This window comes from Phaethon lepturus, unplaced genomic scaffold (assembly GCF_000687285.1).
Source record: "Phaethon lepturus isolate BGI_N335 unplaced genomic scaffold, ASM68728v1 scaffold7591, whole genome shotgun sequence".
Taxonomy (NCBI): Eukaryota; Metazoa; Chordata; class Aves; order Phaethontiformes; family Phaethontidae; genus Phaethon; species Phaethon lepturus.
This window is the reverse complement of record NW_010518482.1, coordinates 1-13534: the sequence shown is the minus strand read 5'-3', so window position 1 is coordinate 13534 and position 13534 is coordinate 1. Positions and strand designations below refer to the sequence as shown.

Sequence of the window (13534 nt, the reverse complement as noted above, 5' to 3'; positions counted from 1 at the left end):
GAACCGCTTTGTGTCTTTGGCTGTGCGAATAACAGAAGAGCTTTGCAGTACTTCAAAGCACTAAAAGGGGATTGTGGGAAGGCATTGCAGGACTCTGAGCACTGAAGTGCATCTGCCCTGCAAAGTGGACAGGTTACGAGGTTGGGTAAAAGCAACACTAATCCATTAGTCTGTAGATAAATTCACAACCAAGCTCTGGCAAGAGGAACGTGTGCAAAGGCATGAGGGAGTTAAGATTAAGAACCTAGGCAAATTCTGCAATGAAGACAAAGCATCTGTCTAATGCCTGATTTCAACAGATTGATGACTAACATGACACGTAGAAGGAAGACCTCAGACCAAGGTCAGAGATGACAGTCCACACAGGGTTGTCTGGCTCACCCCTGGTGCTCCATAGGGGTCAGGAGATAAAAGCACCCGTGTTTGCTCTGTAGGGTGAAGAGAGAAATTCCACCTTCAGGTGAAATCCTGACCACTCTAAGGTTGTCAGTCACATTCCGAAATCACTTACCATTTCCAAGGCTCAGTCTTTCTCACTGCCATCACAGAAAGTGAATCTGAGCCCATAGAGAATTCTTTGGAAATGAGCTAAATATTGATAATTGTTGATCATTTAAGGCCTGCAACTGATTTTATGCATTTTATGCCATTACTTCAACTAGAAATAATCATTGCATCCTACCATGTTGAGAGGAAAGACTTATGCTGAGATCAATTCTGGGGATCAATGTTCTAATACAATATTATTCTGTGGCATAATTTCAGCATTTAACTTTTTCTGGTAAGCAATTTCCCATTGCCTCACTGCAGGGTTCAAAACAATCATTATTACTAGTTCAAACTGTTAATGAGGTTAAGAGAGACCCTGAATCAGCAGAGCAGAATCTATGACCCGGGAAAGCTTTTCCCCTCCTGTGCCCTTTCTCTACTCCTTCTATTTTGGTAAATTGACCAACTCTTTCCAGCAATTTGTAGAAAATACATTTGCACCAGTTAATTTTCTACTGGAACTTGATTCATCCAACCAGCAAACTTAATGACAATTTGTCTGCAAATTATGCCTTCTACTGCACCTTTAGAAAGAGCGCTACTATCTTTTCGTAAGTAATGTAGAAATATTAACATCTACTCTTATGCACTGTCTTTCAGTCTCTCTGTGTATGATCTAGCAGACCCCACGCCACCTCACTAAATGGACTCAAATAGTCTTTGCCAGCAGGAGGCTCCAGGTTTTTTTTTGGAGGGCAGAAGGAAGAAGCAATCCTCCTGTGCTAAAACCAGTGGAAGAATTCCCCAGTCTTAACCTTAGGGGAATTTTTTTTGTTGCCTGAGGGAATTAAATTCTTGACAGGCTGGGGAATAGAGGAGAAGGCTGTACCTAACGTAGAACCCTGGTCCTTGCAGCTTTCCTGCCAACATATGGAGAAGCTGCCAAACCTATCAGAAGAGCAAGCACAACCTGATCTACCAAACTACCTGTGATGGCAGGTAGTATCACACTACACTCAACTGCCGAAGGAACAACTGTTCTCCACTCATAGGTATGGGTGTCCTCATCTGCAGTCTGGGCTTTCCTAGGAGTTGTGCTGCAAGGGTAAGTGAGCTGCCAGCTGTGAAGTACAAAGTTAGAAATTAGCTAAAAGTGGTAAATCAGAAATAAACAAACATTTCCATCATAAAAAGGTGATAACTAAATTACAGATGACCAGGTAAGTACTTGTATCAGACATGGCAGAACTGCATGAAACTCCTCAGTTGTGGGATGAGTCTAGCTAAGTGAGTCTCACTACAGTATGTTTCTACTGCCTTGCTTCATATCACAGCTACCCCACCCTTCTTATTGTGACTGTATCACTCAAATAGACACAGAATTTATGGGTTCCAACACTGGCTGAGTAGCTGTTTGATTTAAGCAGTGATAGAGGAAGCATATAGGATAATGTCAAAGAAAATGAGTTACTATAATAAAAATTTATAGCAAGGGCAAGATTCTCAGAGGTGCTACAGCAGACAGTGAGAAAGACATGAGCAGGACTTTGACCTAAACAGTGTAGTAAAATAACCAAGCCATCTTGCCTTGTTCTCTGGAAATGCACCTCAAAATTACAGCACTTGCATATTTTGCTACAGATTACCCACTCAGGGCATTAAGTGAATTTACTTGTGTACAAATTCCATCATATTATTGTTCCTGGGAAATATTTATTTTTGGATCTGGTAGCATTGCTACATGACCTTAGTTCTCCGGTTACAGGCTTGCCCCAAACTGTGGGTCTCATGCCAAGAAAATTCTATTTTCTGTCAGTAAATGATACAGGTCCACTGATGATTGATTTTCATAGGCAGAGAGTATGTGCTGTGTGTAAGAGTGAGGATGGGTGCATCAAAAATATTGTTCCTAAAAGATCAAAAGTAGATAGACTGAGACATCTGGACTGCATGGTACTTCTGGCTATCTTTGCAACACCTAATAATACTAAATTATACCGATTCTCCTAGATAAAGTTTAGTTCTGTAGCACATTGAATAAACTATCGATTTTTCAAACAAAATCTTTCTTCATTCTTATTCCTAATTTCATCAAGCCAATCTAACAAAAATCCTTTCTTTGTTTCTTACCAAAATAGGAAGACTATGGACAAATTTCTAAAGGCAACCCTGTCATTGAGGCCAGGCTATTAGGTGGCATGGGCCCTAGAGGGCCAACGCATTTCAGGTTTCATTTCAGATCAAGCCACACACTGCAAATGAAGGTCACCCTGATGAAATCAAGGATAGAAGTATAGTCTGAAGATCATGTGAATATATAAGCTACACTAACATTACTGGGGGTGGAATATTTAAATGCAGGCACTTCACTTTTCTCACATTTCAAAAGGAACCACAGCAATGTGTTTCAGAGCAAAAAGAACTGCAAAAAAGACCCCAGGGAACAAATTATTATATAATTATGGGGGCTGATTCTCATCTCAAGCCACTAGTTTAAACTATCTGTAAGCAACTCTAGATTGCAGGTGGTCAGCTGATTTAAGATCAAGTCTAGTTTCTTAGTTATGTCTAAATGTCTTTTTAGATAAAAGAAAGAGAAACTTTCTACTAATGAGACATAGTAAAATGTACTTTCCAATTCCTGTGATTCACAGGCTTGCCTGAAAATGGAAGATGGGAGTCAGAAAGAAAAACTTTTACCTGTGCTGTCAGAAGCTATTGCAGATGCCTACCCTTTACTATAAGGTAAATGTTAAATAGCGTTTGCATAAACAAAACTATTACATTTGGATCTTTTAATGTTTTTAAAAGGAATTTTAAAACTTAATATTTTCAAAGCAATTTTATTTAAACTGTAGATTTTGCTAAAACATGACACCTGTGAATGCAGATGTAGTGATACAAGATCCTAAGGTACGTATCAGTGACGTGCTTGAGCAGAGCTGGTGTATACACTACCTGTAACTGCTGTAACTGAAAGCCTCCTTTTGTTGCTTGCTATACTGAATACCAGGTTTAATTTCTTTACAAGTATGCTCATAGCGTGTTTCATACACATTTTCTTATTTTGAATTAGAAAAAAAACACTTCATTTGACTCAATTTACATACTTAAGTTGTAAGCTTTTTCAAGTAAGGCTAACTTTTAGTGGTTTTGCACACGGATTTCTAGGCATTACAGTAATAAAAGTAAATCGTGGTAGTCAGAAAGGAAAAATCTTGATAAAAAGAAGGAAAGCTTTGGGACTAAATAGATGGAAAATTTCTCTTGACTCACTGCATCAAAGAAAGTGAGGTTTGCAAAAGTGAATACCTATGTTAGAAATACTGAGCTTAAGATAAATTATTCAAAAATGTTTGGTGATCACATCTGCCATGGACTGAAGTTTCATGAAAAATTTCCCTGGGGAGCCTTAAAAAAACCTTTATTAAGTGAAAAGCATGTGCAACAATGCACAAATAGGAAGTGGAATGCTATAATCCTGTAACAGAAAGAAAAAGAGAATGTCTGTGTAAACAGTCAGAGAATATCTGGTTCTAGAGGAAGTATCTATGCCTGGTTAGAAGAGGTCTGTCTCTTATTAACCTTTTTGGTATCTGATTAATACTCTGACAATGTATTAGAATATGAAGTATTAACAGATGCTTTTCAAGCAATCAGCCAACATCATCATCTTCTTTTAATCTCAATCCATCTATGTTGCTGGTATCCATTCCCTTGCATAGACTTATAAAAACAAGATTCTGTCCATCCCAGATATATTTATTAAGCCCCTTGAGACATTACATAGCTTCAGCATACCCTCCTTTCCACCTTTATGCTATTCTCATTCCTTTGTACGAATACTTTGTTTCTACTTCTACTGCATTTCTTCCAGAAGTCCTTCCCTTATTTCATTACTACTCCCCACCAGCATCTTTGCAAATCCATCAGCATCCAGAAGCTGACTGCAAATATAAAATGATGGATGGGAGATGAGAATTGATTTTTTCACCTTCCCATCAAAGAGGTCTCTCCATTATCTTTAGGCTAAATAGTAACCCAGTGTCTTCATCTATGCCACAAAATGAACTGACCTACTTTAAGGCTTGTCTCCCTCTTCCTACCCGCGTGCACCTGCCTTCCCAAGATGCTCAGAATGCATAAGCAAAGGCCTCTACTGTTTGCAGAGCTGTGGCCTGCTCCACTGTGTTCTGTAAAATGGTATATATTAGACATTGGTGTATGACTCCTAGGCTACACTCTGCAGTACGGTAGCAGAAGTTGAATGCAGATAACCGGTTCTGTTGCATGCTCTTTCTGTTGCTTTCCTATCAACTCACCTGCTCATTCAACAGGAAACGGGGATTCGTCCCAGTCACCACACAGCAGTAAGAATGTTGCTGCTACTATGACTATGGCTGCTACTACTACTATTAGAAGCAGAATTTCTTAATTCCTGTGCAAGTTTCCCCTCAGATGAGAACACAGGACCCAAATTATTTCCCCCATATTCTTCACTGGAAAAAGATGTATGGAGTCATCTCAAATGCATATAAAAGGAGAAATCTCAAAGTGTCTCCTACTGTCATTTCAACTCTGTAGTTAATAAAGCTATATGCGGATTAGCCTTCTACACCATTTTGTTGCACTCATGCATCCCAAACCAGAAAGAGAAAAAGAATGTCCCCTGATACGGAGTATCTATGTACTGCTCTATCATTCCCCTTAATTTATTTTGCATTATTGATGTACAGTATGCTGTACTTGAATAATGTAACAGCAGGGCTCTTAGAGAGAGCACTAGCACCAGCTTTAATGTGTGTCTATAAAGATAAGAAAAATATATTTCCTAAGTCCAGCAGTTTTCAAACAATATATTTTCAAGTTACAGGAATGCTCACCATGAGGAATTTAAAATTGAGGTGAGAAGGGGGGACAACTTTTCTTCTAAAATGTTAATAAGCTACTACCTTATAAAGTGAAAATAATCAACAATTCTGACATAGGAACAAACATTATGAATATTCAGGAAGCTTAAGCTGCTGATTCAACATTTTCTAAGAGTGTACAACTTTTGCACTGATCACATAAGTTATTATTCCTCTTTTCATCGTAAGTACACTCTACTGCGGTGTCGGCGTGTTGTTGTAACATATGCATTGAATTGCAAGTATTGTAATTCATCCAGATGGCAGGAAGCTTTGGAATTGTTACTCCTATGGTACAGATGTTTAACAATCTAGCCATATGGCTCCAATAAGGCAGCCTTTTCAAAGATTACAAAAGCTGCAGTAGACATGCAGCCTTGTAAATTTGAGGGCAATCCCAAGGTATGAATGTTCATATTGCTACAATACATAAGCATACATCACACTATGAAGTTGGCATGTCTATTGGAATTACAGTATGAAACATTATTTAAAATCCTGAAAAGAATCAGGTCCTAAATTTGCATAATTTCACCAAGTCAGCTATTAAAGGAACATTCCTCAGTTGTTTTTTAAATTCATTAATGATGTCAGGCATAGGCTAGCTGAAAAGATGGGTAAATAACTACATGCAAACACAATAATGTCCCTAACCTCTGGCCTCAGTGAACAACTACTCTGGGTGACAAACTGAGATTCAACCAATGAGACCAAGAATTTCTCCATAAAAAATTTGTCAAAGTCAGGGAGTCCTGATGATGGTTGCGGCAATTGCAATGTGGAAAGCTGAATGTTGAAAAACAATCTGAGATCAATAATAACTTGGCCAAGAAAGGAGAGAACCATGAAATGGTCAATCTATAACTCTACTGAATTTTGGCAGGTTTGAATGACAGCGAAATGGCAGCAAATAAGATTGTTAAATCGCTAATCCCATCATTATTGGATCCTGTCACATTGCATAGACTTACACTCTTTTTCTAATGTATAAGGTACGAGAGTGAAAAATAGAACCATTAAAAGCTAAAATATCTCAATCTATGAAGAAAAGGTGAATTCCCAACTTTGTGTTTCGCGGTTGTTTTTTTCTACCAGAAAGTCAGATGCAAGTAGATGCTGCTTGCAGTCCCATCTTCCTTTTCTCTGGTGCTCGGGTCTCTGACCCTTTGTTACCTAAGAAGAAACGTCTCTTTTATATAAATCTGTTGTGCAAGAATAAGATTAAAATGGACAGACTGAACAAAGCATTGGTCTCTCAGACCAAAATGTATTCATTTACTACACAAGGGATCTCTTTCCACCTGACATATACTTAAAGGGAAGTATTCAACTACCATCTACTCAGAGGGTAAAAATCACGAAAGAGCCATGTAATATTCCTGTTTTTTTCAGGCAGCAAAGTATGCAGGTATTCAGAGATGCTTTATCTACCACAGACACTAACCTAGGCAGTATAATTTTAAAACATCCTTATGAAAAACTTGAAAGGCAGTTGAACCCTGTGGTTATTTTAAAAAGGATTTTCTGCAGTTTATGTATTTGCTCTGCAAAAGCTTACCTTAGCATACAAAGTATAGTAAATCACAGTTGCTCTGATTTACTACCCAGACTATGCTGTTTGTTTTCAGGGACAGCTCAGTGAAAAGCTATGTCATGTGTAAGAACATTCAGAGAAGGAGAATAATTTTGCAAAACTACTAGAATGGTAGCACCATTTCTAAGATATCAATGGGGAAAAAAACGCAGATGTGCATTTGCAGCATTTTTCAGGTGGTATTTTTTGAATACCATTATAACTCAAAAATATTCCAAGCCCTTTATAGGCACAAAGACAATTTCATACTCCAAAACTCTGTAGTCTGGGCTGGACAGATGTATAACTTACCAGTCAACAAGTTAAATGATTTGACCTTGTGCCTGAATTCCACATTTTATGGGGCAGTAGCATATATAGATCTCAAAAAGGCAAAGAAGATACCAGAGGAAGAGTGGCAGAGCAAGAAGCTCTGGGCCAACCCAATTATTTCGAACTGAGGGTAGATTTTATTAGACGTAATCCATTTAGTAAATCCCAATAGGAGGCCAAAGATAAAAACATATATCTGACATTCCTTTTAAAAATAGTAAATGAGAAGGGAAAAGATCAAAACCGTAACTGAAAGCCTTCACTCCTGCTTTAAAATACAAGAAACAGTCATTAATAGAGATTTAAACTCATCCTTCCCTAGTCTAAACATGTCACTGTTAATTACAAAGCTATTTAACTTTTGCAAGAAATAAAGACTGCTATTAATGAAAGAAGAACCAATTAGCCTTTAATCTACACACTGTTTTTTAATCAAACTTTCTTTTGATCATCAGACTCACTGCGGGATGTATTCTCTCCTCCCCATGTTGTAGTGGCTTCCATGATTGCTAATGGAATAGATTTTAAAGGGCTGGCTGAGTGAGGAGAAGAGTGAGGAGAAGCTTCTCTGCAGGGCTGGAGCTTCATTCCCTTCTTGCCAGTGGATCTTAGAGGAAGCACGATCATCTCCGAACCATGCCGTCCCGTGACAGCATAGACAAGTGGAATGGTTTTGATGGTGTCTCCTGACCTCTCTCTTGTAGCAGCTACCATTAAAGGAGCAGGCACTGAACATGCCTAGAGGAATGTGGGACAGGAATACTAGACTACCTTGTTAGGAAACAGCAGCAAATATCAGTTTAAAGAAAAGAAAGAAAGGGAAAGGGAAGGTAAGGAAAGAAGCAAAAGCAGGGAGGTGCCACCAGGAATGAAAATGGAATTCACTGCTGACTGCAAACCATGATGAATGGGAGAATTTGCTTGTTGGCACAGGAAGGTATTGTGGAAAAACAAAACAAAACTAATGGTACAAGGGCTTGATGTGTTAGAAATAAAAGGGATGGCATGAAAAGTATCACATTAGCTAAATATTGTTGTGCATTCAAACTGTTGGTTGCAGGGTCAGAGAGCTTTGATGAGGTTTTTTGGTTTTGGGGTGATTTTTCTTTTTGCTACTTGTGGTTACTTGTGGTATCAAAACAATAAGACCAAGTATCTAGAATCAGTCATGATGGAGATCTTCTTCCTTTACATCATTTCTCTCCCAGTTGCACTTGTTGCTTAGATCTCCCAGGAAGGAGGATAGAAAATGTCCCCAAGGAATGCACTTTGCATTTATGATCATGCAGATAATGAAATACAAGAACCTGACTCTTGCACATGTAAACAACAGAGAGACTGTAAGTATTATCTGCACTGTGTCAAACATGAAACTCCTGATCTGATAGATGCTGCCTGTTCTGCATTAGCAAAACTTTGGTGTATGGTATATGCTATTCTTTCTCCATAATAGAAAGAAAATATTTGCCTGGCAGCAGCAGAACTCTTGACTATTAATACTAGCAAAAAAGCACTTTAAAATAAATGTTAATATCCTCAAAGAATCAGAAAGTCTGCAGAGATCTCCTGTTGTTGCAACCAGTATGGGAATTTAAAAAAAAAAAAAAATCAATAGATTACAGAGAGAAAAGTGGAAATAAATATGTTCTGTGCCAGGCAGGAATTTGAGTCACAAAATTCAAGTTGGTAATAAAAGTATGTGGAACAACTGCTGAAATTAAATTGATGCTTGAGAAATTTAAAGTTAAATACATATTTCACATAGGAAGAATTTTAGCAAAGACAATAGGCTACATTAAATGGTTTTCAGGACTTGAGTAACAGCACTTCACACTTCAGAAGATCAAATTATTATTCTTTCTGTAAAATAAGGCTAATTCTAATGCCTTATCTCAAAGGGCTGGTAATTTTTCACAGTCCAAAGCCCCTTTAAAGTAACTGTTTGGCGTAAAGGTCATTTAAAATAAGATTAGGGTCCATTCATGTTTTTGAGGTGCTCATATACTACAATATAAGTACAATATAGGTACTCAAATAAAAACACCAACAGAACTAGGTAGAAATAACTTTAAAGCGCTGTGTCAAGATATTTAAAGTGAGATGGATAATTGTATCGTTTTCACATTTAAATTATTCTATGGCATTCTAGACCTGTCAATAAAATTTGGATTCTGATGCTGATCAAAACCTCCTTGTGTTTTTTCTTGTGTCATAATCCCATTCTAACAAGATGTAGACAAGAGATCCCCAGCTCCACTCTCATTTTGAGCAAAGTGTAGCAAATGCCTTCTGTCTCAGCATACTTAGAGAGCTGCAATACTGAAAACACGTGACATTAATGTACCGGACATTTTAGTTAACAAAGCTCTTAGATGTTGCTGAAAGATTCATTTTGCATTTTGTCCCTCTCAGACTGACCTAACACACTCCAGAGTTTTTTATTTAATTATACCATGTAATTAGGACAAAGTTCTTCTGACATTTGTGAAGCTTCAAAAAGGGCAAAATTATTGACAGGAACCATATGAAACACAATGAGATTTTAACTGTTCTTACCCGGGGTAAGAACTTTCAAAGTTAAGAGGCAGAAACTTTATGCTGCTTCTTAAATTATTTAATAGTTCATTCCTAAGAGTGTTCTCGGTTCCCCTAATTCTTTACAATTAGTGCATAAATTACTCCCCAAAGTAAAGTCTGATTCAAGAAAGCACTCATGAACTTGATTAACAAACCTCCTTGTGTTTTCAGGAAAATTTTACTTAGGTGCTTGAAATGTATATACCTGAAATGAATTGAAATGTTCTGTATCTGCAATTGTGACTGAAATCACTGGGACCTGAAGGTTCTGAGCAGCTCTGAAAATCAGCCCTTAATATTACAACTGCAATACATCTTTAATTTGTCTACAGCTCCTCCAAAAATTACTTTTATTGTCATAGCTGAATCAAAGCTCTGTACATACGTATACAGTAGTCTCCACTTTCATAATATCCAGGGCAGCACTGAGATCTTCGCCGATACATAGTTCTTAGTCCTCTTCGATATGCTGTTTTATAACTTATTCTAAATTGCAAGACAGAAAGCCATTTGACAATATTGAAAATCAATTCCTACTGTTGGAATTATATTTGTGTTAAATTATAGTAAGCATAGCATTCAATAATTATTTTAAAATGCATGAAAGCTTTTGATATTAAAAGCCACAATAAAAAAAAATCAATACTTGATTTGGAACTTGAAATATAACTCATATTATAAACACAGTACTCATGACAGTCAGTCACAGTAGCCCTTTCTAGGACTGCTACCTTAAAACACTTCCCCAGTCCTGAAGCAAGGGCAAGGAGTTTCTTCAAGAATAAATTATTCATTTCTGCATATCAGCAAGGTCAGCTATCATCAATGGAATGAATAGAACCTTCTACGGAGACCACTGTGTCAGCGTCAAGAAATTACCACAATGGAAACTGCTCTCAACACACAAAATATGAAGTTAACCCCAAGTGATTTCTTCCTGCTTGCTAACCCTTACAAGGCATTAATGCCTTGCAAAATGACATTATAGTCCCAGTTCAGTATTTAAAGCATGTTTTCCCAACTACAATATGTAGTCCAGAGAAATTAAAAGGTGTTAAGCATTCTGTAGCTTTTCTAGACTTATTCATAGCATTAGCAATGATACCACAGTAGAAAAGGAATATTTAACAGCAAATATTTAACAGGAAACACTTCAAGACAGTTTTGTTCGTGTTAGTTTATTTGAAATTACCTAAATTGAACAAAATCTATTATCCCTCATGTTAGATAAACTGATCGAATTTACTCTGCTGCATTCCAAGCTATGCAACAACCCAGAAAGCTCTGCATCTCTGTTCAATTCCATACACTGTAACACAGAAGCAAAAAACCAAAATCCCAGTCACACTGGGATGGTGCTGAACAACCTCTTTGCTATGAATGCATGAAAGTTAAGGTACTAAGTAGCTTGCTAAAACCCCCTTGAAAGACTGCAAATATTAATGGATGTATTTTAGGATACTTTTCTACTTGGAATCGGAATGAATATAACAGTGATAACTTGTAGCCTAGGAAAAATTTAACGGTTTAGTATCAGCTTTCATTCAGTGCTAGAAATAGACCCATCCTCATTTTACCTGATTTTCAGTACAGATTTGGGTGCTATATTTCAAATATGGATCCATTTACAACTGCCATTAATGCTCAAGTGCCTGATTCTTCAAGATTTAGGAGCTGCAGAGACTTCCTACCGTAAACCTGGCCATGCACTGATCACTTGGAAAGGATAGCTGGTTGTGTAATAAACACTTCCAATCACATGGCTGGGTGAACGGCAAGGATGCATGCTCCCAAACGGCCCCGTAAAGAGTCTGACTACCATTGATCTCACTCAAATTTCATGCAAAAATCTCTCAACTTCAATCACTGCCCTAGAATGCCAAACATCCTGGCTATTGTACTAAAATACATCTTTGTGTACATATCTGTATTAGAGTACCACAAAAATTTTGATAAATAAAAGGTATGTGAGGAGATGAAAAGGCAAAATAAAACTGAAATATCTGGGGATCATCTCTTACCTATGTCTAGTGCACTTGAACCAGTTCAGTATGTCAGTACATCTTGTATAATAGATCTGATCAAAAGGATGAGCATAAGATTCTTGTACTGTCACAGCGTAGCTAGGAGTAGACAAAGAAAGAAAGTGAAAGGCTGTTGCAACATGAAAAGCTTCAGTTCCCTGTTTTGCTACTCATCTAACTCCAGTATGAGAAATAATTAAATCAATAATCTTAGAAACTTTGGACATTATCAAAAACGAGAAAAGGGCTTCCTTCAACCACAACTCTTCCTGAAAATTTTGGAAATGTTTCTAGCTTGGGCTCCATAACTGAACTAGAGATTTCACTCTGAGTAATAAACCATTCCCTTCTGGAAAAGAAACAAATGTTGCTAAAATCCATGGTAATTTAGAAGGTGGAAAGGGCATTTGGTTAACTTGATAGTGCAAATTTTAGAACAGAGGAAATCACCGTGTTTTTAAAATGTGTCAGTTGCCTTCCTGCCTAGGGCTGTTAATTTTTGCTTGTATTCCACAACACTAATAAGAGCCCATATTAACTTTGCACTGCTGCATTTGCCAGCATGATGGGATGCTCACACTTCATGATGAAGCAGCATCATTACTTCAAATATTGGGTGCACCATCAAATAGGATCATTTGTAAAAGGTTGAAGAGTGTGTATTTTTCTGCTGTACAAATTTAATCCTTTTAATTTGTAGTAGAAATAACCTCAGAACTATCTGAAAATTGTAACATGAGTTAACTGGTATCTAGATTTGGAACACTTTGGCATATTGTTAGAATGTGATTACCCCCCTTTGTACAAATGAATGGATCTAAATAAAAACTGGCAAACTGATGAGAAATCAGAGAGCTCCAACAATGCTAAGAATTCAGCAGTCTCCTTCCCAAAACACTACTTATTCATGCAACAGTTACTGTAATAATTACTACAATTATATTTCAAGTGTCTGGGCCTCTCACATGAAATAGGAACACAAATCTCATTGACTTGTTAGTCTCAGTCATTTTAGAATGTTGTATTGCCCTACAATAAGTGTGTGCACTGCTTAAGAGACTCATACTCTCGGGTTCTGATCTGGAAACAAGCTCTACTTTATCAGATCTACAATATCTTTGGAGAATGAAACTGAAATCATTCTAGGCAGGGTCAAGACCCAGGATTTAGATCCTCTAAGACATTCATTATATCTATTGTCTTAATCATCCAAGTGATTTCCTTCTCATCAATGGGACTGCTGATGTGATTAAGCCCTGTGAGATTGCACTCCAAAGGGGATACCAAAATATTTGCTTGGAGTGTCTGATTGGCTTGAAATCAAAGATTGGACCATTACTGCCCTGCATGTCATGCCCCTTCTAGACAAGCCAAGATTCTACCACGTGTTGCCTTTGCCCTCTATCACAATTTTCTGGGTGTGACAATAATGTTTTTACTTCTACTAATGCCAAAATGTAAAATATTTACATTGCTCATTATTAATGTAAAACAGTAACACTCACAAATCTTGATTATTATTTTATGATCCCGTTTGTTATCCAGCAATTGCCCTAACAATCTTTTCCCTTTGATTTATTAACATCTAAGTAACAAAGTCATCTTGGTCAGTACAACCAATCAATTTT

The 13534-nt window shown here is 37.3% G+C and overlaps 1 protein-coding gene across 1 annotated transcript in view; it reads right to left on the bottom strand.

Annotated features, from left to right (window-relative positions):
* The window catches only part of LOC104628233 (multiple epidermal growth factor-like domains protein 11), a gene marked incomplete at its 5' end in the record, with an annotated part of 188795 nt that extends 176790 nt beyond the window's left edge, over positions 1–12005 (bottom strand). Inside the window, 2 exons of the mRNA XM_010296747.1 lie at positions 10268–10368; positions 11904–12005. Of these exons, the coding sequence (XP_010295049.1) occupies positions 10268–10368; positions 11904–12005 (203 nt within the window). The remainder of the gene's footprint in view (positions 1–10267; positions 10369–11903) is intronic.
* Positions 12006–13534: the final 1529 nt, after the last annotated feature.